The sequence below is a fragment of the Talpa europaea genome (assembly GCF_964194135.1).
Source record: "Talpa europaea genome assembly, chromosome: 6".
Taxonomy (NCBI): domain Eukaryota; kingdom Metazoa; phylum Chordata; class Mammalia; order Eulipotyphla; family Talpidae; genus Talpa; species Talpa europaea.
The window spans coordinates 131,551,112-131,573,474 of record NC_140072.1 but is presented as its reverse complement, the minus strand read 5'-3'; the positions used below and the strand labels follow the sequence as shown (position 1 = coordinate 131,573,474).

General features: G+C 37.3%; 1 protein-coding gene across 1 annotated transcript in view; it reads right to left on the bottom strand.

Annotated features, from left to right (window-relative positions):
- Nucleotides 1–22,363, bottom strand: part of TM9SF2 (transmembrane 9 superfamily member 2) — a gene marked incomplete at both ends in the record, with an annotated part of 47,123 nt that overhangs the window by 6,846 nt on the left and 17,914 nt on the right. The window contains 10 exons of the mRNA XM_084234994.1: nucleotides 1,425–1,584; nucleotides 4,079–4,136; nucleotides 6,466–6,585; nucleotides 10,195–10,327; nucleotides 13,696–13,804; nucleotides 14,439–14,518; nucleotides 15,294–15,405; nucleotides 16,633–16,757; nucleotides 17,749–17,878; nucleotides 21,351–21,478. Coding sequence (XP_084091120.1) covers nucleotides 1,425–1,584; nucleotides 4,079–4,136; nucleotides 6,466–6,585; nucleotides 10,195–10,327; nucleotides 13,696–13,804; nucleotides 14,439–14,518; nucleotides 15,294–15,405; nucleotides 16,633–16,757; nucleotides 17,749–17,878; nucleotides 21,351–21,478 — 1,155 coding nt within the window. The remainder of the gene's footprint in view (nucleotides 1–1,424; nucleotides 1,585–4,078; nucleotides 4,137–6,465; nucleotides 6,586–10,194; nucleotides 10,328–13,695; nucleotides 13,805–14,438; nucleotides 14,519–15,293; nucleotides 15,406–16,632; nucleotides 16,758–17,748; nucleotides 17,879–21,350; nucleotides 21,479–22,363) is intronic.

Below are 22,363 nucleotides of genomic sequence, written 5' to 3'. Positions count from 1 at the left end.
AGTGTAATCATTATTAAAACTGTTCAGTTTTACTAGGAGTTAAAAACGTGAAGAGGATAATCAAAGTCTATAGTTTCAAGACTTGGGTATTGGTGATAGTCTCTACCACTTCTCCCTTCATAACGTACTACATGAGAGTATAAAAGCAACTGGGACCTAAAGCATCTACAGGCTTACATGAGGGCTAACAAGGAGCACATATGTAGAACTTAATTTTCTTGCAAAAAAAGTCCAAAAACATGTCTGTTACTTTCGTGATGCTACATCAAAATCTAAAACTTAGCATTTTTATTGAGGTCATACTCCTGTGGACCAGATTATTTTACATTTAGATATATATATATATATATATATATATATATATATATATATTTAGGTGTGTGTGTATAAAAAGGCAGAAAACCATTATATTGTTCTTTAATTTTATAGTTGTAGCTGGTATATTTGCAGAATTTTAAGTATTTACTTAATCTATATATTTAATCTGTATAATAAAAAAATTAAATGGTGTTGGTTTATAGATTTTTTTAAATCAAAATCAAAATGCTAAAGAACTTAAAAATTCTTTAGTCTGTGCTCCCCTGAGCAATGTGTTTCAGTCTGCCTGCCTGTTCTGCTCCCCACTCTGTCTCTGGTGAATCCTCTCACCCCCTAGTACCTCAGTTCTTACATGCATAAATAAATAAAACATTTAAAAAAAAAATCTTTAGCCTGGCCTGGTGTGCCATGGAAACTAGGAAGCAATGAGTTTTCTTCATAATATATCTTTCAACCTGTGGATTAGCAAGGATCAGTAAGTGAAGTTAAAGGAGCACACTGAGAATAAATCTCATTTTCCTCTTAGCATGAGGGCAGACGGGGGCAGCAGAGGAGAAAAGACAAAATGGAGCAAGGAGGGAAAAGGAAAGGAGGACCTGAACCTCGATGATAACCTTCCTTAAAAGCAAGCATATAAAATTCATTCCAAAGTTGCATACTTAAAAAAAAAACTGCTACTCGTACTTAATAGTTACTTTCTTACAGCTTCATCCATACTCTTGGTTTACTTTGTTAAGTAATGTAGACTAGAAACACTTATATATTACTAGGAAAAAAGTGCACATGCTATTTAGATTAAAAACCTAAAAAATCACTTTTATGGTTTAAAAGGTCAACATTTTCATTAGTTTAAATCAGTGTTTCACTTCTAATTAATCTGAGTTTCCACCTACTTACAAACTTTGAAATGGGTATCTACACTGTACAAGCTCTTGCCTACATTCTTAAAATACTGTTATGACTGCCATCAAACTTTAAGTGATATTTTTTGTGAAATACAGAACCCACTGGACAAGCTTATATCTTTTAGACACTTCCGTCTCTCTCAAGGTGGCACATGCTAATTTCCACAGCTGAAATTTTTAAGTTAACACCTAAAAACTTACATTCTTCTTAAAACCGAAGTAGGCGCCAATAAACGTTAGCGGCACAGATATACAGAACCAAAGGGCCAATATGGCGACTAGTGTTCCAAAAGGAATAGCTGCTGAAGAGCCTTCTCCCCAGAGAATCAGATTCATTATAAAGAAGTCGGCAAATACAATCCTGTAAGACACAACAGATTTCTGGGTAAAACTTGAGTTAGCGCAAAATGTAATCATGTTAACTTGCATTACAATTTAGTGTTTATAAACAAAGAAAGAGGAATTGGTGAGTCACAGACTTTGTGATTTTAAAGCTCTACTACTAGAAACTGCCAAATTGCTCTTCAGATTTGTTTTGCCTCATGGAACTCCTACCAGTAGCTTGTGAAAGTTACCGCTTTACATATTTCATCACATTTGGAATAGAAAACCCTAAAGACTCCACCATAAAACTACTAAGATAATAATGAATATAGCAAAGTGGCAGGACACAAAATCAACACACAAAACTACACTGCATTTCTATATACAATTAATTAGAAGAGGAATTAAGAAACAATTCCACTTACAAGCCTACCAGTAATTACGGACAAAATATCTAGGGGTAAACTTAACGAAGTTTACCAAAGCTATTCTGAGAAAAAAGCAAAATGGAGGTAGCTTCCTCCTTGCAGTTACATTATACTATGTAGCAATAATCAGCACAGTATGAGTGGAAGCCAGACATCACACAGACCAACGGACTGTGTGAACCCAGAAATAAACACACACATCTATGGACAGTTGATTTATGACAAGGAGTTAAGGCCACACAATGGAGAAAGGAAAGCCTCTTTGACAAATGCTGAGAAACCAGGACAGTCACATGCAAAAATAAACAAACTACATCATTATTTACCACTACACTCCAAAGATAACTGAATGGATTAAAGATTTGGATATAAGACCTGAAGCCATAAAACACATCAGAAAACATTAAGTGACACACTCCTGGACATAGAATGCAGAGAGGTTGGAGACTCAACTGCAACAGCAAAAGGAAACAAAAGCAAAAATGCATAAGTGGACTACAAAATACATTTGAACAGCTAAAGAAACCACCACAAAAATGAAGCAGCATCCAACTGTCTAGGAGAAGACATTGTTCATCATATGTGTGACAAGGGTTTAATATCTAAAATGTAGAAAGACCTCCTACACCTCAACAACAAAAAAAGCCTAAAAATCCACTAAAAAAAATGGGCAGGAGGTCTGAAAAAGCTAAGTGTCCAAGATACATAGAGGGCCAACAGGCACATAAAAAAAGGCTCAAGTTCATTTACTAACTAGGGGAATTAAAATCAAAACCACAATGACACATCATCATGCACCTGTGAGAATGGCCCATATCAAAAAAACTGGAAAACATGTTGGTGAGAGTTGTTGGTGGAATGTAACTTCTTTAGAGGAGTGGCCTCTAAAGAAACAGTATTAAGATTCCTTAAAAAACTAAAAATGGAAATACCAAGAGATTCAGCAATACCACTGCAAGGTATTTACTGAAAGAACATTAATCTGAAAAGATAGATGCACCTCTGTTTACAGCAGTACTATTCACAGTAGCATTCACTATTCACAATTCCCCCTTTAATTTCCAAGACATGGAAATAACCTAGTGCCTACTGATGGATGACTGGATGAACTATAAACATGTCTGTGTAAACACACACACATCCACTCAATGGACTACTACTCAGCTATTAAAAACAGAGGAACACTTGCCTTTTACAACAACATGAATGGAACTTGAGGTGAATGAGTCAGAAAGTCAAAGATGATTACAGAATGGCTTCTCTCACATGCAGAATATAAACTAACTAAGCAGAACAAAGCAAACTCTAGACTCTGAAAACTATGGTCGTTCCCAGAGACAGAAGGAAAAGGGAGATGAGGTCAATTCCACAGGGGAATGGCACTAGAGCCTTGGTGACCGCTAAGGTGAGCTTTACTTACACATTAAATTGAAGCTACAAGCCCAAAATTTCTTTATATGGTAAATCAATCCTACTAGATTTAGTCCTTGGTTTTCCTTATTGCGGCTCACTATTTAGGGGCCAGTTCTTATTCACCAGAAATCTGGGAGTTGGGAAGAAAATGGCTTCTGTTTCTAGAACCAGATGTATATCAGATACTTGATATTAAAAATCTCCCAAAGGGTCATCAAGGCTGTTCTGTTTCTTCATGTAGTGAAGGTTTGTGTTATTGTTTTGGTATATATTAATCTACTTAATAGAATAAACCTAAAAAGTGGTAATACTTTTGATAAAAATCTGAAAGTGTATGCATGCCTGAGCTATCTTCAGGTGAGGATTCCTTTCTGTGATCAGTTCAAAAGCTTTAAATGCAGCCTTACACGACAACATACCAGGTTAATATTTACACACTAAGAAACAGACTTTTAAGAAAAGGAATATAAAATTTTGTCATGTCTAAAGATATTTTTATGCAAGTAAGGCCTCTAGTAGTCATTCTACAAATGTTTAGTAAGTATTCACCTTCCCCCTTTTTAAAAATTAAATTCATTTTCTTGAGTACATGGCTTAGAGACAGAGAAGATTAAAGACTTTAAGTGACCAAAAATTTGGGAACTAAAATATGATCATGTAAAGGAACTTACTGTTGAAAAATTTACTTACCCAGGACAAAGAAATGATGTTAACAAAACATTCGTTTTCCACTTCTCACCTCCAAAGGCTGTAAAAGAAAACAACAATGGTAAAAAATACAGACCTTTCTCTGAAGCAAACCAAGTGTTCATACTCCAAGTCGGATATTGGACAAACTACCAGAGAAGAGTCACACATGTTCATTCCTGGAAAACGGTGCTGGGAAATGAAACACATTCCCCCATGGAATGAGCCCAACCAGAGATGCACACCACAAGAGACTGCCCAGGATAAATCGTGCTCTTGGGAGCTGTGCTTCAGTATGAAAATAAGCCTATTATTAAAGGAAAGTCACACAGACCAATTTTTCATTTCTAACCTTAACTTTAAAGTAAAACAAACTCTGAAATTCTAAGTCAGCTTCAGTCAGTGGGGCTGAGTAAACAAAGGGCAAGCTGAGATTCTCCCTCATCTTGCAGCAAAACCAGGAACCTGCAAGTCTGACGGGCAGCACATCCATGGTGGGTCTGAATCCCAGGCGCTCCGCACGGTAGTGCTGGGCAGGAGTGGGGATGGGGAAAGCAGTGTGTTGGATTGTGTGACAGAGTAGGATCACAGATAAAACAAATTCGCTTATGAACTTTTTCACTCTCCTTTTGTCTTCTCCAATTTTTCCCCCACTTAAAAAAATTTAAAAAACTAATTATACAGAGTAAAAAAATCAAAGTACTGCTCTCACCCAGTTTAAAAGTTGGAGATGAAACTGGCTGAGATCTCTGATTTTTAAAAAAAGTTTTAACACAGTTTACAAGCAAGTTTAAAGTACCACTTGTCCTAAAAGAAAACAAATTATATATACATGATTTGAAATCACAGCATTAGTGATAAAGAGACAATTGCGAAATTATTCATTGAGTTAAATATAATTCCAATCAAGATTCAAATACCAGTTTTTGAATCCTTAGAAATGACTAAAATGAAGTATTCTGTGACTGGGGGGTCACAGTAAAGCACCTCTCAGAAAGCATTGAATTCTGAAAGTTCTGTCTGAATGCCTGTTAAATATGCTACTTAATATGCAGTTGGGCGATCTGGGAGATGGAATGGAGATAAGAGAGAGAGAGAGAGAAAGAGAAAGAGAGAGAGAGAGAGAGAGAGAGAGAGAGAGTGTGTGTGTGTGTGTGTGTGTGATTAGAGCTTCAAGCAGAGAGGGAATAGGATGTGGAAAGGTCCTGAGGCAGGTGTAAAAGTATACACCTTGCTGAGGAACTGAACAACAAACCAGTATAGCTGACAATTAACACACACACTTTACATACTCAGGAGAGAACCATATCTGGCAAAGCCTAACTAGTATTCTCTACCTGGGATTGAGTGTAGCCAATCTCACCTTCGGCTGCTATTTGACTTTACTGTACTGTACCTAAAACCTTATTCATATCAGTAAGACCCTTGAAAACTGAGTTTTGCTGCATCTCCCTGGTACTTTGAATCACAGATTATCTCTGGGCCATCTCTATAGGACTTCAGGACTCCTCCGCAGAGCAAACTGCATTCACTAAGTGAAAAAGCTACCGAGTCAGCTGATCATATCCCATCTTTACTCTGAGGCCCTGACCTTTTTTTTCACTGAACTTTATTTTACTTTTGGAAAAAAAGAATGTAAGACATTGTAATTAATTACGTTATAGAAGTTTTTGTAACTCTAGGGCTCTTCAAAATAGTGACATCTTAGTTTATGTATAGCTAATCATCTCTAATATAAGAAAAGGTATTCCTATACAAAATTACTTACTTTAGGTGCCTCCCTGGTGGTGCAAGGGGTTAAGCACCGCACTGTGAAGCAATCTGCAGCCTCTGCAGCACAAGTTCAATCCCCGGCCAGCCAGTAAGCAACCCACATGGCGCGGCAGACCTCCCCTGTCTCGCCTGCTGCTCCCCTTAGCAGAGTACTTGTGTCATCTGACTATTCGGTTCCCCACTCTGTCTCTGGTGAATCCTCTCACCCCCTGCACCTCTGGCCTGTACCCCAGCTCTTGTATGCATAAATAAATCTTTAAAAAAATAAAAAATAAAATTACTTTAGTAATAAATCAGTGATACTTATTTTTGTACTTTCTCCCTTTATCAGCCTATGTTCCAACAAAGGCAGCAAATCTAAGTTCAAGGCAACCTTTTAAGTCAAAATTTAAAAGAAGGAGAGAATGGATAAACAGCACCAAGATTTGCTATTTTTGAACAGATAAATCTACGATTGTCATTCACATCACAAAAGAAATCATGAATCAGGCTTCTTTTCAACAAGGATACACACCTAGCATTGTTTGAAGAACGTCTGCTGCTAACACAAAGGCTCAGCAGCACTGGTGGAGTGAGGTAGCCCCCACCCCACACCCACCAGGGTGGCTCTTACTTACACTTGTAGAATCTGGCAGCCACGTAACCTGCAGGAGTGCCCAGTAGCACCCACAACACCACAGCACACGTCATCAGTGCTCCTCTGTTGGCAGGTGACAAAAATCCCAGGCAAGCAAAGACTAGAAAGTAAGCAAGTTAAAGTTATGAAATTTTATTATTTATTTTCTATTTTCTCAAATCATTGTTCATTTTTGCACAATATTTGATTCTCCCTTCAGGTACAGTCGCCATTAATTCTCCCACCACCACAATACCCACGCACCTTCACCACAGTCCCTTGTGCTCTTCCTCCCTTGTTCTGACCTCTCCCTCCCCCCCTCGCCTGCTGGATGCCTCAGATCTATGGTTTGACTGCGGATTTTATCTTTTTCCTCACCCTTTGTTTGGTTTCCCTATATTTCACCTAGAAGTGAAACCATCTGATATTTATCTTTTCCCTTCTGACTTATTTCACTTAGCATAATCCCTTCCAGTGCTATCCATGTTGCTGTAACCGGCATGAGTTTATCTTTTTTGATCAATGAGTAGTATCTCACTGTGTATATGCACCACGCCTTCTTAATCCACTCATCTGTTTGGGGCATTTAGGTTGTTTCCGTATCTTTTTTTTACAAAAGATTTACTTATTTATGCATACAAGAACAGGGATGTAGGCCAGAAGTGCTGGGGGTGAGAGGATTCACCAGAGACAGAGTGACAGAACAGACAGATCTACGAAATACACTGTTGAGGGGTGCAGCAGGCGTGACAGGAGAGATATGCTGCGCCAGTGGGTCAGCTACGTGGATGCCAGGGATCAAACTCCTGCTGCAGTGGCTGGCGACAGCTTGACAGCACGGTGTCTTTAACTCCTGCGCCACCAGGGAGGCCCCAGGTTGTTTCCATATCTTAATGCTGCAATAAACAGCATTAAGGAGTCCAGGTATCTTTTCAAATTAGTGTTTTTGTATCCTTTGGGTAGATTCCTAAGAGTGGAATCGCTGTGCCCTCTGTTGTAAAGTGACAGAAGACCACCCTCATTTTTAAACAAGAAACAAAACACAATTTCCTGAAAATACATGTACTATCTTATATGCAGCCTGAAACTTGGTACTATTTGCGGCGCTGAATCAAAAGGATAACACAAGGCAAACCCCCCCCCCACCATGGCAGTTTCTCTAGGGTCCATAAGATTCCACTATTCCATTATCAGGGGAGGCTGACAAGTGATTTCAGCTCCTCTAAGACTCAAGGACAACTTCTAAAATTAACACAAAGAAAAATATTTCCACTATGAAATACTTCCAGTTTTTGTTCTTTTTAAAAACAATACTGGGTCCTCAGGTGAAAAAAGCATCATGATATTTAAACACAGAAGACAGAATCTAATCAAAGAATAAAACAGAGGAAAAGATTTCATAGCACTATTAGCTTTTAGAACATAAATTAGGGCCTCCCCAGTGGTGCAGTGGGTTGAGCGCAACGCTGTGAAGCTGTCCATAGCCTCTGTAGCGCCGGCGCAATTCCCAGCCGGCCAGGGAGATTCCCATATGGCACAGCAGACCTCTCCTGTGTGGCCCGCTGCTACCCTCAGCAGGGTACTTCAGTTCTTCTGCCTGTTCTGCTCCCTGCTCTGTCTCTGGTGAATTCTCTCACCCTCCCGTGCCTCTGGCCTGTACCCCAGTGCTTGTATAAATAAATAAATCCTAAAACAAATAAATAAATAAATAAATTACTTGACTTGTTTAATGTCTTGGGGGACATTCTGGCTCCTACCTTTATTTAGTTGGCTAGTTTTATTTCTTCTCTATAAAATCCTCCCTACTGAGAATTAAAAACTACCTTTTATTTATAGGGATCCTAGCCTTAAGATGGGTATCAGAAGTTACCGCTTGAAGAGAAAGAAATCCAGGAACAGTTACAGGTGAGGTTCTAATCCCAAGAGTATGGAAGTTTCCAGTTTTTCCCCTAAGGTATGCACAGCCAAGCACATAACCCATGTGCACCTTCCAATTAGCACCAAAGAGGAGAGAGAACCTGATGGTCATCTGGAGATTGATTAGGGTGATTTAGGAGATCGATTACACTGTGGCCTGAGAAATAAGCTGCTCTGCAGCAGAAAGCTCACATTTGTTCATTTAAGGAAAATGAGTCCCATATCATTTCCTATCCTAAGGCCTCAGCTTTTCTTCATAAGTTCACTTTCTACCTGACCTCCAACAAGAGTAGACAGTAGCAGGTTGTTCCTGATAAAATTTTAAAGCAGAATTTTATCCACGTATGCATTCTGCTCTAATTCTCTCTTGGTTCTCTGGGGATCGAGTGCCTTCATGCTATCTTCTGATCATGTCCAAACCTCTTTCCCATCTTTTGACCTATCCTTTTCAGCATAATATACTATAAATTCTAGCCCTGCCTATCCTGGCTGGCTCTCCTTATCTAAGTTATTAGTAAAGAGGCATTTTCTATGTCTTCAAACTGAGTCTGAAGGTATAAGTCACTGGTTGCCAAATTTACTCAGGTACCAGACACTTGAAAGTGATCATCCTTTTTGTAAAGCATTATGTAATCAATTCCACCATAAATATCTGGAGCAATTTCACTAACAGAAAATGATCACAGTATTATGTATTTAATGTGCATAAGAACAAATGTTCACTAAAAAAAATTTAAAAAAAAAAAAGACTAGTTTGTAGAAGAAAAGATGAGTGGTTTCTGAATTCTTCCAGTAATACTCAGGTGTTACTGCTCATCAACAGTAGGAAAGATAGGGAGAATGCAAATTTTAGAAAATTTTACTCATAACATTCTTTTCTTTTTTAAATTTTTTTTTTTAAATAGAGGCATGCTTTATTTATTTATTTATTTGTTTGTTTGTTTGGTTGGTTGGTTATACAAGCACTGGGTACAGTCAGAAGTGCGGGAGGGTGAAAGAATTCACCAGAGTCAGAGCGGGGAGCAGAGCAGGCAGAAGGACCAAAGTACACTGCTGAGGGGAGCAGCGGGCGGCAGGAGAGGTCTGTGCGCCATGTGGGACCCTCCTCCGGTGGCCTGGGAGCTGCTGGGGATCGAACCAGCGATGCAGAGGCCGCGGGCAGCTTCGCAACCCAGCGCTCAACCGCTGCACCACCGGGGAGGCCCATGAACATTCTTTTCTTTTACACTGAAGAAAACTGAAGGAAAACTGAAGACTGGAATAAAAATGTATCCCCTAAGAGAAGTCTCAGAACCACCCTGTTGTTTATTGATGTAAGAGATGTCTATTTCTTAAAAAATTGTCACTGGCAAAAACATAAGTAATAAAGTTTAAGATTTTTGGGTGGCAAAAGGAGATACTATTCTGTGTGGGAAGGTCTTTCTTGAACATTGTTGAAAAAAAAGAGATGTGTTTCCTAAATCCTCCGAAGATGAGGGAGGTCTAATAAAAAAGCTTCCTGTCCTATCCTCTTTTCTCGCCAGCAAACCAAGAATGTCTAGGAATCCTAATGCTCTTGGTGGGCAGGACAGTCAATTTGTGACCCTGGTTCCAGGTCAACCTGACTCAGACCCAGCTTCATTACCACCATGACCAAGCCTTGGTCTCTACTGAGCTGAAGAAGAGATGAAGGGTCCGCTCCAGGGTAGAGTCCTGAATTCACCAATAGGCCCCAGGTCACACAAAGCCACGGCACAGACTTGAGGTGCCAAAAGGACTCACAAACACAATCTAGTCTAGGAGCCCCAAGGAAAAGATTTTCATTGACACTTACAAAGAGTCACAAAAGTCATAATTAAAATCTGTGTCCCCGATCCTAGAAACACTGACAGCAGCATCCCTTTTCTTGGAGGACGGAAAATATCACCATGAACTAGTTTCCAGCCAAATTCTTCCTGGGCATCCTCCTAAAAAGGGAATGACAACATTTAATGGTCATGTAGTATCACTAAGACAACTGGCTTGTTAACTGTTGAATAAGCTGATACAGAAGAAAAAAATTTTTTTTTAACTTACAGACAGTATTTTGAAATATAAAGCTTGATTCGTGGAGCTTCATATAATTTTCTTGAATTGTTTTTAAAAGACTATCATGTGTTATGGTCTATGAATAAGGTTACTGAGAAACTTTAAAAAAGAAATAGAAAGAGAATGTGATATCCATTTAGTTGAAGTCAAGCTTTATGAGCCAACCTGATGACTTAATTTTTAAACACCTTATTATCTCTCAACCTACATTGATCTCCAATATAAAAAAAAAGGTATCAGGTCTTACAGCTACTTTACTGGTACAGCTGGCTTAGCTCAGACACAAGTCCAAACTGCTCTATATCCAAACACACCTATGTACACAACTGCCTCATCAACAGCCCCAGCCTGCTGTCTGATAGCGTCTTGAACAGTCTTATGCACCGCGGAATGATTCCCTCTCCTAACCTACACTTCCTCTTCCTGCAGTCTCCCCAACAGATAATGCTAACCTCCTAATTCTTCAGTTGCCAAACCCTTGGAGTTAGCCTTCTTTCCTCTCTTTCATACCTTGTGTACAATCCCTTAACGACTCCTACACCGAGACCTGCAAAATATACCCACAGGACCTACCACCAGTCCATGGTTTGTCATCACCTCACCTGGCCTCTCCACTGTATAATGGCTTGCTCTTTGCTTCTGCCCTTGCCTCAGTTCAGCTGATTCTCAATACAGCAACAAAAATGCTTTCAACCAACCGAAAGGTGGTCTGGACTAGTATCATGGGGTCTTTCATTGACTTTTCTTTCTCTTTCACCCTCTCCAGCCAGCCAGCCAATTAGTCTTGCAGCCCAGCTCTGAAACACCCTCCGTTCACTTCCCTCCTTCCTTGCCACCTTCCCTGTCCCTGAATGTTCTCAAACAGCCTCCATACTGGTTCCTGTGCTACCAATCTTGCCCTGCTCAGAATAATTCTCCACAAAATATTCAAAGTGATTTTTCTAAAACAAATTTGGCCATGTCACTGCTGTTTAAAATTCTTTGATAGCTTCTCAATAACATTCAAGCTGCACAGCTTACAAGTCCAAGAATCTGGCCCTTGCTACTTCTTCAGCATCCTCTCTTGAAACACCTTCCCCCGGTACTTCCATATCACTCCCCCCAATTCCCATTCCATCTTTTCAAGCAGTAGACAAAGCTATCGCTAATATATTACTTTTATATATATTTTTTAGAAACATAAATCAACTGAAATTTGAAACACGGAAAACTTTATGTACTAATTCTGCTCTAATAATGACTACTTTATAAGACAATAGTAAATACCAAAATATTTCCGTCCCCTTGCTACAAGATACTTCCATATACACAGTTGGGAATAAGACTTTTACCTGGTCATTTACGAAAAATGCACAAATTAAAGTATTACTACAAGTACACAAATTAAATAAAATTATATCTGGAATTGGTTTTTTTTTTTTTTTTAAATAGAGGCATGTTATTTATTTATTTATTTGTTTGTTTGTTCGTTCGTTTTTGTTTATACATGCACTGGGTACAGTCAGAAGCGCGGGAGGGCGAGAGAATTCACCAGAGCCAGAGCGGGGAGCAGAGCAGGCAGAAGGACCGAAGCACACTGCTGAGGGGAGCAGCGGGCGGCAGGAGAGGTCTGCGCGCCATGTGGGACCCTCTTCTGGTGGCCGGGGAGCAGCCGGGAATCGAACCGGCGCTGCAGAGGCTGCGGGCAGCTTCGCAACCCAGCGCTCAACCGCTGCGCCACCGGGGAGGCCCTATATCTGGAATTGTCTACAAAACCAAGGGGCAGAGTGATCAAACAAAACAAGACTCAATACAATTTGATGAGGTAAACCAGCACGACAGGTATATGAAGTTCTTAGTTTTTGTGAATGTCTATTTTAAAAGTATGATGGGGGAAGCGTATGTACGTCTTTTTTTAAGTGGGGTAGTGTCAGATAAATAAGGGAACATTTGTAACTACTCTTTCATTGAATTAATACTAAAAAATTTAGAGGGTGTAAGTGAAAACTAAGTTTCCCACAGATAGCTAGGTCTCTTCTCTGGAGCAAACAAATGTTGATTAATTTCTTGTTAATCTTGCAGAGATTATTTTATCTATACATATAAGCAAATGCATATACATATTCTTTTTTGCACAAATGGTAACATATAATACACATTAATCTCATACCCTGCTTTTTTCATCTAACAGTTTCAGAGATGTTTCCATATCTCTAGAGATTTCTATAGAGTTGCTTCATTCTTTTTAATGAGTATACGGTATTTGTCTATATGGACATTCCATAACTTGTAAAACATAACAGTCCTGTATTGATGTGCATTTGGGTTTCTTATAATCTTCTGCTATTATAAACAACAATAATACATTTTATGGCTTTAAAATAAAGATAGTAACAATAATGTATTGTATCCAGCTTAATTTCTAGGAATGGAATTGTAATGTCCAATTATTACATTAATTAGTAGTGCCAACTGCTTTCCTTAGGTTATGCCAAAATACATTCTCCTGAAAATGGTAGTATCTCCTCAAAATGGTAGTATCCTCAATCTCCTCATATATTATCATATGGAACATTTAATTTCTGCCAATGTACCAACAATGTTGCAGTGTAGTTTCAAGTTACTAAGACATAATGAAAGCCATGGAGAAGAGACTGTGAAGTAGTACTGCAAAGCTTATAAATATTAATGTTCTTTTTCCTGTTCCTGGTTTATTAGAACAGGAAAGAAAGCTCTGGAGGAAAAAGACTAAGCTGAGGAGAGAGAAAAAGGAAAACGTGACCTTTTTTGCACAAATTACTGCAATTCTTATGGAAATTTTGTTAGAATGCAGCTATGAAAGAAAAAGTATACAAGTGTAACATTACGAACCTAAAATATTAAAAAATAAATAAGGCTGGGGCATAAAATTACTTTGTATTTTTGCAAACTGGGCCCATGTGGAAATTCAGGTCTCTGACAGAGCTGATGGCCCAAAAGGGGAACAAGAGGACAGAGCAGAGCTGTGCACTATGTCCATTCTGCATCAATTTACTGTCCCAGATGACAGAAGCTGTGAAGAGTTCAGCTCTGAATACTGTGGTGAGTAAATTTCAAGAGAATACCAATTCTTAAGGATCATTTTCTTATTTGCAAATGTGAATTCAAGATAACCTTTGAGAAGAACATCTTAAAAGCAGATTCTGTCCAACGCTATTTAAACTTTTTCCAAAGGAAAAACTAAAGACTATCACTAGCAGACCAGAGAAGAATTGAAATGCTCACTGACCGTAGAATCCATCTGATTGTATCTGGCAATGTCTTTATGCAGCGTCCGCAGCATAATCATGGCCACCATGCCAGATAAGAAGAGGACAATGACCAGGGAATTCATGATGCTGTAGGAATAAGCATGCTAGGGTTAATCTGTGGCTTAATTTTGGAACAGTGAAACGCTATTTGAAACTGTTTACTGGGCAACATTAAAACAGCATTAATCAAATTCAACAAATTGTGTTCTGCCATGTTTCCTTCTAATAGATACATCATTTTATATACAATGTAGTTGTGTGGTCTGTTGAGAACCAGAATTTCATTTTGTCCATGCCCCAAAGCAATACAAGGAAAGCTGAAAGGATCAACAAAGGACGTCTACACCCTCAAGAAATCTACTAAGAACAGATTTACTCATTAATGAGTGTCAAAGGATTAATCAGCAAAGAAGGAAAAGGAGAGTAAAGACACACATAACATGCTTTGTTATGTACTCATCCACGCCAGCTAAAGTGTTCAAATGCTGTTTCATTATCTCCATTCATCCTCAGAACAGTTCCATGGGGCAGGCATTTCTAGATAAATGGTTTCCCCATCACTCACAGCCAGTGACGATAGCCAGAACTGAATCCAAGTCTACCTGATCCAAAAATCTAATTTTTTAATAACTGGAGAGGATCAGAGAGTAAGTGACATGTTCAAAGGCACAAAGAGCAGGCTAAGCACAGAATGTAAGGCAGATTAACTGTGTACTCTTACCTAAACCATTGAATGTGGGTATGAGGCATAGATTCCAGAATATAGTCCCATCTAGATGCCCATCTGATAGTTTTATCTTCCTAGAGGGGTGAAACAAAATGAAACTCTTTATTTATTTATTTTTTAAATGAAACTCTTTAAATTAGCATTTGCTACAAATACAAAGCACATTAATCCAAATGTCTATTTACAATTAGACCTTCCATTTAGGTGATAGGTTTAATTTCTCATTATCATAATTTCAGTTAGTCCTGGGATTCAGGGAGTTTAGATTTACTTAAGTCTCAGGGAAATTAAGAAAACACATACACTAGGCTTGCAAAATTATGAACTACAATGGAGGGAGTAAACATCACAACTATAGTAGACTGCCAAGGTAACATATCAAGGTAAGCTGCGGTGGAATGTGCCTTCAGAGTCCCAGGAAATAAACTTTTGCTTCCTCTTAAAAAACTTCTCCATTAAGAATCCCCCCTTGAATTCCTTAAGAATCTATATAAATCATCAATCATAGGAAACTCTCCATTTAAGTTTATACTTAAAAATATTTCCCCAAATGCTGTTGCAGATACCTGACATCTTTATACCCTCCTCCATGTTATTTTCTACCTTTTGTCTTACATGTGTCCCTTTTGCTAAACAATCAGGCCTGATTCATTTCCTACACTTCTCATTTAAAAGAAGACTCAGTTTCAAGTGTGATTAGGTTGCCTGGTGCACTGACAAACCATTCCAAAAATCAACTCATTAAAAGCTTATCTACTTGACAAGCTTAAACATTAATTTCTTTATTAGTTTAAGTAGTATGAATTTAAAATCAATTCTGAGTTATTCTAAAGATAAAAACAAACTCACATGGAAGCTAACAGAATAAGTATAGGCGATTTTGATCTCCCCAGAGGCCTTGTTACTTATATCCATGGGTGGTCCTGAGCAGTCTGGTTTATCTATATGGGTATGTTTGAAGCTGTGGAAAGAAACATTTAGACAAGATGCTGATAAAGCACAGATTCTTAAAATGGGGTAAAAGTTAGAGCTTTTGTACATTTTTCACAATGCCGCCTTATCATGAAAGATGAAATTATCCACATCATACTTAATAGTACATTTATTTCATGTAAATAATGGGCTTAAGCATATGCACAAAATTATTCAAATTAGGAAGAAACTTTGGAAAACACTAGACTTGAAAAGCATTAAATAATCTTGAGGGGGAAAAAAACCAAAACACCAAATTATAAGGGAGTCCAAGTTAATTGCCATCTTAATAATTTGTCAAGCATTTCTTTACTACCAATGGCATGAGAACATGGCTAACTGAATAGGGGAAGTCCTGAAAAAAAAAAAAAAATCAAAAAGGTATCTCACAAATAACATGTAAGGTATTTTCTTTTCTTTTTTTTTTTTGTTAGCTTACAAAGTGATCTTTATTGGTTTCTTTCTGCCTCACACAGCATCAAGGTCCCTCCTGGGAATGTGGCATTTGAGGAGATAAATACTTACTTTGCCCTCTACTCATAGGTGGGGGGAAGTTCAATAAAAACAGTAATATAATAACAATAATGACTGATCAATAATAAAATGCCCCCCCCCCCATCATCTCCTAATACATAGCTGGTTGAAGCTTTGAGAAAAAGGACCTTCCCCTTTTTTGGGAAGGGCCAGAGTGTGCCTGGAGACCCCCCCAGTGGTCCCCACCGGTGCCTGTCTCCCACCAAGTAGCCCTTATAAATACCCTCCCAACCTCTCCCTGTAACATGTAAGGTATTTTCATTGTAAAAAATAATCAACAACTTGAAGACATGCCATTTCAATGCCCTGTCAAACACTGGTACCTAGCACTGCCCAGAGACTTTGGATTGGATAGTATCACTCACTCATCTGGGTGACTGACAGGTCAGGGAGCACAACTCTAAGGCAATGCTTCCCACTGTGAAAAAGAACACTGTCCCAACCATACACCTTCCCCATTCCAAGTGACATGGAAAAACTTAAAACTTGACAGAAAAATTAGTATTTGTACGATTTCTCTCAATAACAAATGCGAAAGGAAGTTTTAGTAAAATAGATTTCCAAATACCAGATTATACGCCAGAATACTGAGTAAGGAAAAAGTTAATTGGGCCCCCAATACCGATGATGCTTTAGGCCTAAATAAACTGCACTTATATTTGTTATCTATTCGTATAGTTACCTTTTTGGTTCAAGTTTAGCAGCCACTAATCTTGCTCCCATGGATCCAGTTTCAACAACATGATAGTATATTTTGATGTCCACGTGGTTGAAGATATAAAATGTATCTCTTTCATGGAATTCTGACTGTGGAACCAAACTTAAAGTTAAAGGCAGAAAACTGGATATAGAAGACTCAAAACATAAAACTTGAAAACAAGTCACAACAAATGGGAAAAATTAAGTTGGACAGAATTTTAATCCTTGCTCATAAAAATTTTCATTTTTTAAGGTTAAAACTAAGCCAAAAATAAATTGGCAGAGGTATGTTAATGCTTCTTTAATATTTTATTCTTCTTTAAAATGTTTTTATTCTTACATAAAACCTATTAAAAAGAACACAGCTAGTATTTTCTAATTTTCCACTTAGAATAAAACTAACAAACTAAATTTTAAAATATTGTATGTTATATGCATGCTACATCTTACATATTAATCACTTTTTCTCCATGGAAGTTTGTAACTTCAGACTTAATACCCTAAATTATTCAAGGGTCTCTGATCAAATCTCAAAAACATTAACCAATGCAACGAATTTCATGATCAAGTTCATGCTAACTTCTAAACAGATCACAGTCATTAAGAGATTAAAACAGGTTGATCTGATTACATAAAATATCTATCCCCAATAAGTTTAATTACTTTCTGTATTTATATCTTCACTTTATTCTTCTAATTTAAATATGAAAGAATGGCCTCAAAGACTGACACCATTCAGACAAAGGCACATCAACCTTCAGCAGTACAGAACTTCACAGACTGAAAACGAGGTCTTTTTGGCACTCCACCATCTACAATTTTTTACATATAAGATTTATGAATCTAACTCTTAAGACAGTGAGAACATGCAGTCCTAGCCCTGAGTAGAGTGCTTAGCATAAACATGTACCCTTAGTAAATGCTGAACTGAATCTGATTTATATCACTGCTAGAGTTAAATTTATAAGATCTTAGTAACTATACTTCAGAATTATATCATTCTATGATTATAACAACAACAAAAAAAAGGCAACGAACTGAATTCTTCTACCCAAAAGTCATATTTTGAAAGGCAGCAGAGAGTTTTACATGAACTCACACTAATAACACAGGCATCTTTTGCATGGCCTTTATCTGTAATGTAGCAGCCAATAGGAAATCCAGGATTACAAAACCTCTGACCATCTTCAACATCGTAACACCACGTTACAGGCATGTTATCCACAATCCTATGCACAGAAATAAGTCATGTTAGAAATCACCAAACGTGACTAAAAATTATTACTCACAACCATGTCATCTCTGTAAATTTTAAGTGCCCCTCCATCAATGCCTTAAGATGCCATCACTGCAATCAAGAAATGTGGTACTTCATAAGTAATAATACTATAGCAATAGCTGATATACTATTGTGGCAAAAGACTGTAAAGCTTCTTTGAAACTATATAAATATATATAGGAAAAGGAGGAGCTTTATAAATTAATTACTGCAACTACTAATTTAACATCATTATCTAAGTATAAATATCTTTAGCAGAACACTCAAAGCTTGAAATAGGTACAAAACAATGCCTATATTTCCTTGGAAGCACTTTTAAAAAAGAACAGTATATAAGCAAAGGTCTTTTATTATTCAAGTAATTCAATAAAAAGGAGATATAATTGCAAGATATAGTAAACTCAAGGGCCAGGTGAAAAAGTGAAGATTATAATACCTATTAAAACTGTGGTAATCCAACTTACATCTAAAGGAAATTCTGCGATGAAGCTAGAGAAACAAGTATTCAAAGTTCTACAATGAAAAAAAATTAAAAAAAAAAACACAAAAAAAAACACAATGAAAGAATCAAATTCTGTAGCACTGAAGTCCAAGCATGTGGTCCCCTATGTCCAAAACACATTGCGGGACGCAAATAAAAAAATTACTAGAAATATACTAGTTGTATTCCATTCACATGATCACACTCCAGGGCATATTTTATTTGTTAATTAATGTATGCCTTAGGAAGTAAAATTATGATTCCACGTTCAGTCAAGGTGTTCATTAATGACCTAACAAAACATGTCGCGTCACTTTTAAAAGCTATTTAATAGTACTCGATGTACCAAATTTTAGAATCACCTACACTATTAAGTTGCTTAATAGTATAATCAGCAGGCTAGTAGTTCCCATGAAAAAACTATAAAATATTATCAGTGTGAAAGCAATGTTGTATAAAATAAATAACCCAGATTTTCTGGAGCCCTAAAGAATGAGGTAATTGCTTTAATTTTTTAGACAGAGAATGAAGTTCAGTCAATGAATATATACTAGTAACACATCAATTGTAACATCTCTATACTATCATACCAGAGAAAGTACTAAAAAAAAATAATAGTACTACTCAAAAAATAAGGAATTGGGGGCAGTTCAGGTTTTTAAATATTCTAAATTTATCATTTATATAATGCCTTGCAAGAGTAACCATTTCCTAGTAATAGGAAAAGCATTAAAAACAACAAACAACTCCGGAAATAAATGTAAAAAATATTGAAATATAATGTTCAGTTACTGCTTTGCTAAATTAGAGTACTATTTATTTTAACTTATAACACCAAAAAATTAACAATTACATCTTTAATCTGATATAGTGAAAAATAGTATAAGAAGATGACTCAAAGTGAAATGCTAGCTCCAATATTTTCCACTGAGGACTCCTTTACTGTTATTAGTTCCTGCTACCCTCTTTGAGTGTCATCTGAAATAACTATTAATCAACCCTCATTAATAATTCATTTTCCCAATAATTAAACTCTGAGTTTCTGATCAGAATGGAATGACCCATACTGCCACAGTTACAATCAGAAAATTGCAGCCAAAAGCAAACTTGGTATTTAAGTTATTCTATATAGTTTTAACATGAGTAAATTAGTATTGCCAACTAGGATTCTGAATTTTTGAACCTAGTACATCATTTCCCCTTCTAATTCAATGGGAGCGGGAGCTGGATCTCATCGAATCGTCTTTAAAGATCCTCTTCAGTCCAATAACCTACAGCACAAGAGTTCTATAACACTACAAAAAAATTTAAGTATTCTGATAACTAGTTAAATAATTACACTTTTAATCACAAATTATGTAGAGTATATTTGAAGGGAACGGAAATATCTGGTCATGGTATCAAAATATTAGTCAGTTTAAAAAGAATGAAAAGTAGAATGAAAAGGTTACTGACAGAGGAAAGCAAGATGACTCTTATGTTCTAGAGTCCAAAAAAAAGAATAGAAGGGCCCTCCCTGCTGGCATAGGGGTTAAGTCTCAATGCTGTCAAGCTATTACCACTGCAGTAGCCTGAGTTTGATCCCTACCCAGGGAACTAACCCACACATGGTGCGGCAGACCTCTCCTATCTTGCTGCTGCTCCCCTCAGCAGTGTATTTCGTCAGTCTGCCTGTTCTGTTTCCTGCTCTGTCTCTGATGAATCCTCTCACCCTCCTGCACGTCTGGCCTGTACCCTGGGTTCTTCTAGAAATAAATAAATAAATCTTAAAAAACAAAAAACAAACAAAAAAATCACCACCACCAAGTGAAATTTAACTGCATATAAATAAGCAAATGTATTCCACGTTATACAGATGCAGCAAGTCACAGTAATTTAGAGGAAAAAAGCTCTTGGTTTTACCAGAAACCAAAGAAATGCGAACATGGACGAGACTTTCCAGTTCATATTTTCACTGAGGGTCAGCTGACCCAAGTCTAATGGACCATTCCTTCTTTCGTCTGACAGTACTTTTTATGTGGCTATGGGGAGTACACAAAGGTTTGGTCAATCAGAATGTGTCCCCCTAATCACAGATAGTCTTAGACGGGCACATGACCCAAGATTGTCCCCATCTCTCTAGGGTTGTTGCATTGTGTGAATGGAAGGGAGGAGAGGAGGAACTGAGGGTTAAAAGGGAATATGAGGTGCCAAGTAGGGTGTTGATCCACAGGGCCTGGTTATAGCCAAGCTAAGATCCGTGGTTTCTAACATTCCTGGGTGTGGGTGAATGAGCTGATCTGAGATACTGATAGGCTGCTCAACAGGAAGTATGTGAAGACAGGTGAAAATATTCACCACCTCCAGCAACTTACACTTGTTAGATGATGTAAAACATATGTAACCTATGACCCCACAGAAAAAAACAAACATTTATGAGCAAAATTACCTGGAAGATTAACAAAGCCTGTATACTTTAAAAAGCTGGATTTTGAGACTTTATTTTTAATAATCTGTGTCTGCATACTGCATAAGTAAATACTATAATGGAAGCAAAAATAAAATATAGGTCACACAAAATGTATTTTACTAGAAGAGGCTATTTATCAAACATCAAAAGAAAGTTAATTTTGTTTTCCTATGGTCTTTTTCATGGCCAATAAGGCTAAAATAAGGATAATTTCTTAAAGAACAAATATGCTCTTATTATTTGTATGTGAATAAGGTAAGTGCTCTACGTACCCAAAGAAGCAGATTATTAGTCACCAAGCACAATTAAAAGAAACTTTAAGCTGTCGGCCTTAGCAATCCTCAAGCAAGAAAGTCACTACTTCATGCTATTATTAGAAAAAAGGGAAATAAAATTTGCTATATTTCTTATCAGTGAATTCATGATATATTCAGTGAAACAGGTTTTGCCTTGAAAAGGAAAAAATCAAAATCCAAAATCCCCATGTCTTACCAGTGATGCTGATAATTCAGTAACATGCTTTTTTTCAAGAATTCTAACTTTTGTTTGTCTTCAGCTTTCTCTGTATGATATGTTTTTGTACAGACAAGCTTACAGGTTTCCTCCTTATTAAATGTAAACTGTAAAAAAAAAAAAAAGGAAAAAATAAAATTAAGAATATGCATATCATAGCTAGAATAAAAAATGCTGGTCTCATTAAATTACTCAAGTGCATTAATAACAAACATTTAAAAATTCCTCATAGTTCAACCATATTTAAAATTCAATCATGTGCCTCCCTGGTGGCACAAAGGGTTAAGATGCAACATATGAAGCTTCCGCAGCCTCTGCAGCAGGAGTTCGATCCCCCGGCCGGCCAGGGAACAACCCACATGGCGCAGCAGACCTCTCCCGTTTCACCTGCTGCTCCCCTCAGCAGTGTACTTCAGTCAATCTGCCTGTTCTGTTCCCCACTCTGACTCTGGTGATCCTCTCATCCCCTACACCTCTGGCCTGTACCCCAGCCCTTCTATGCATAAATAAATAAATCTTAAAAAAATAATAAAATAAAATTCAATCTTAATGTTTTTCTAAACACTGAAGTCACAATTTTTCTTTTAATAAGTTTTTATTTTGACTTTTGACAATTTCATCTGCCCACCTTTTTTAAATGAGTCCTAGAAAGGAAAAAAAAACACATGTGAAAGAATGTGCCATGATCATGCTTTTCGAATAATGGAACTGATGGCTTTTAATTTAAAAGCAGACAAATTCTGATGTCTTCATATTCATTCCATGGATATTTGTCAAGGGCCCCCATTTGCCAGGTGATAGACATTCAGCAGTGAACAACACAGATTGTGAGAAAACAAGTATAAAAACTGGATTTCTAACATCAAGGTACACAGGATTCTTTTTATTCATATCCAAAAAGATGGTCAATTTTTAGGATCCTATTTAATAGTAAAGTTGAAACTTTACTAAACCAAAATTTAAAAATTAAGGATTCCTCCAATTTTGGAGTG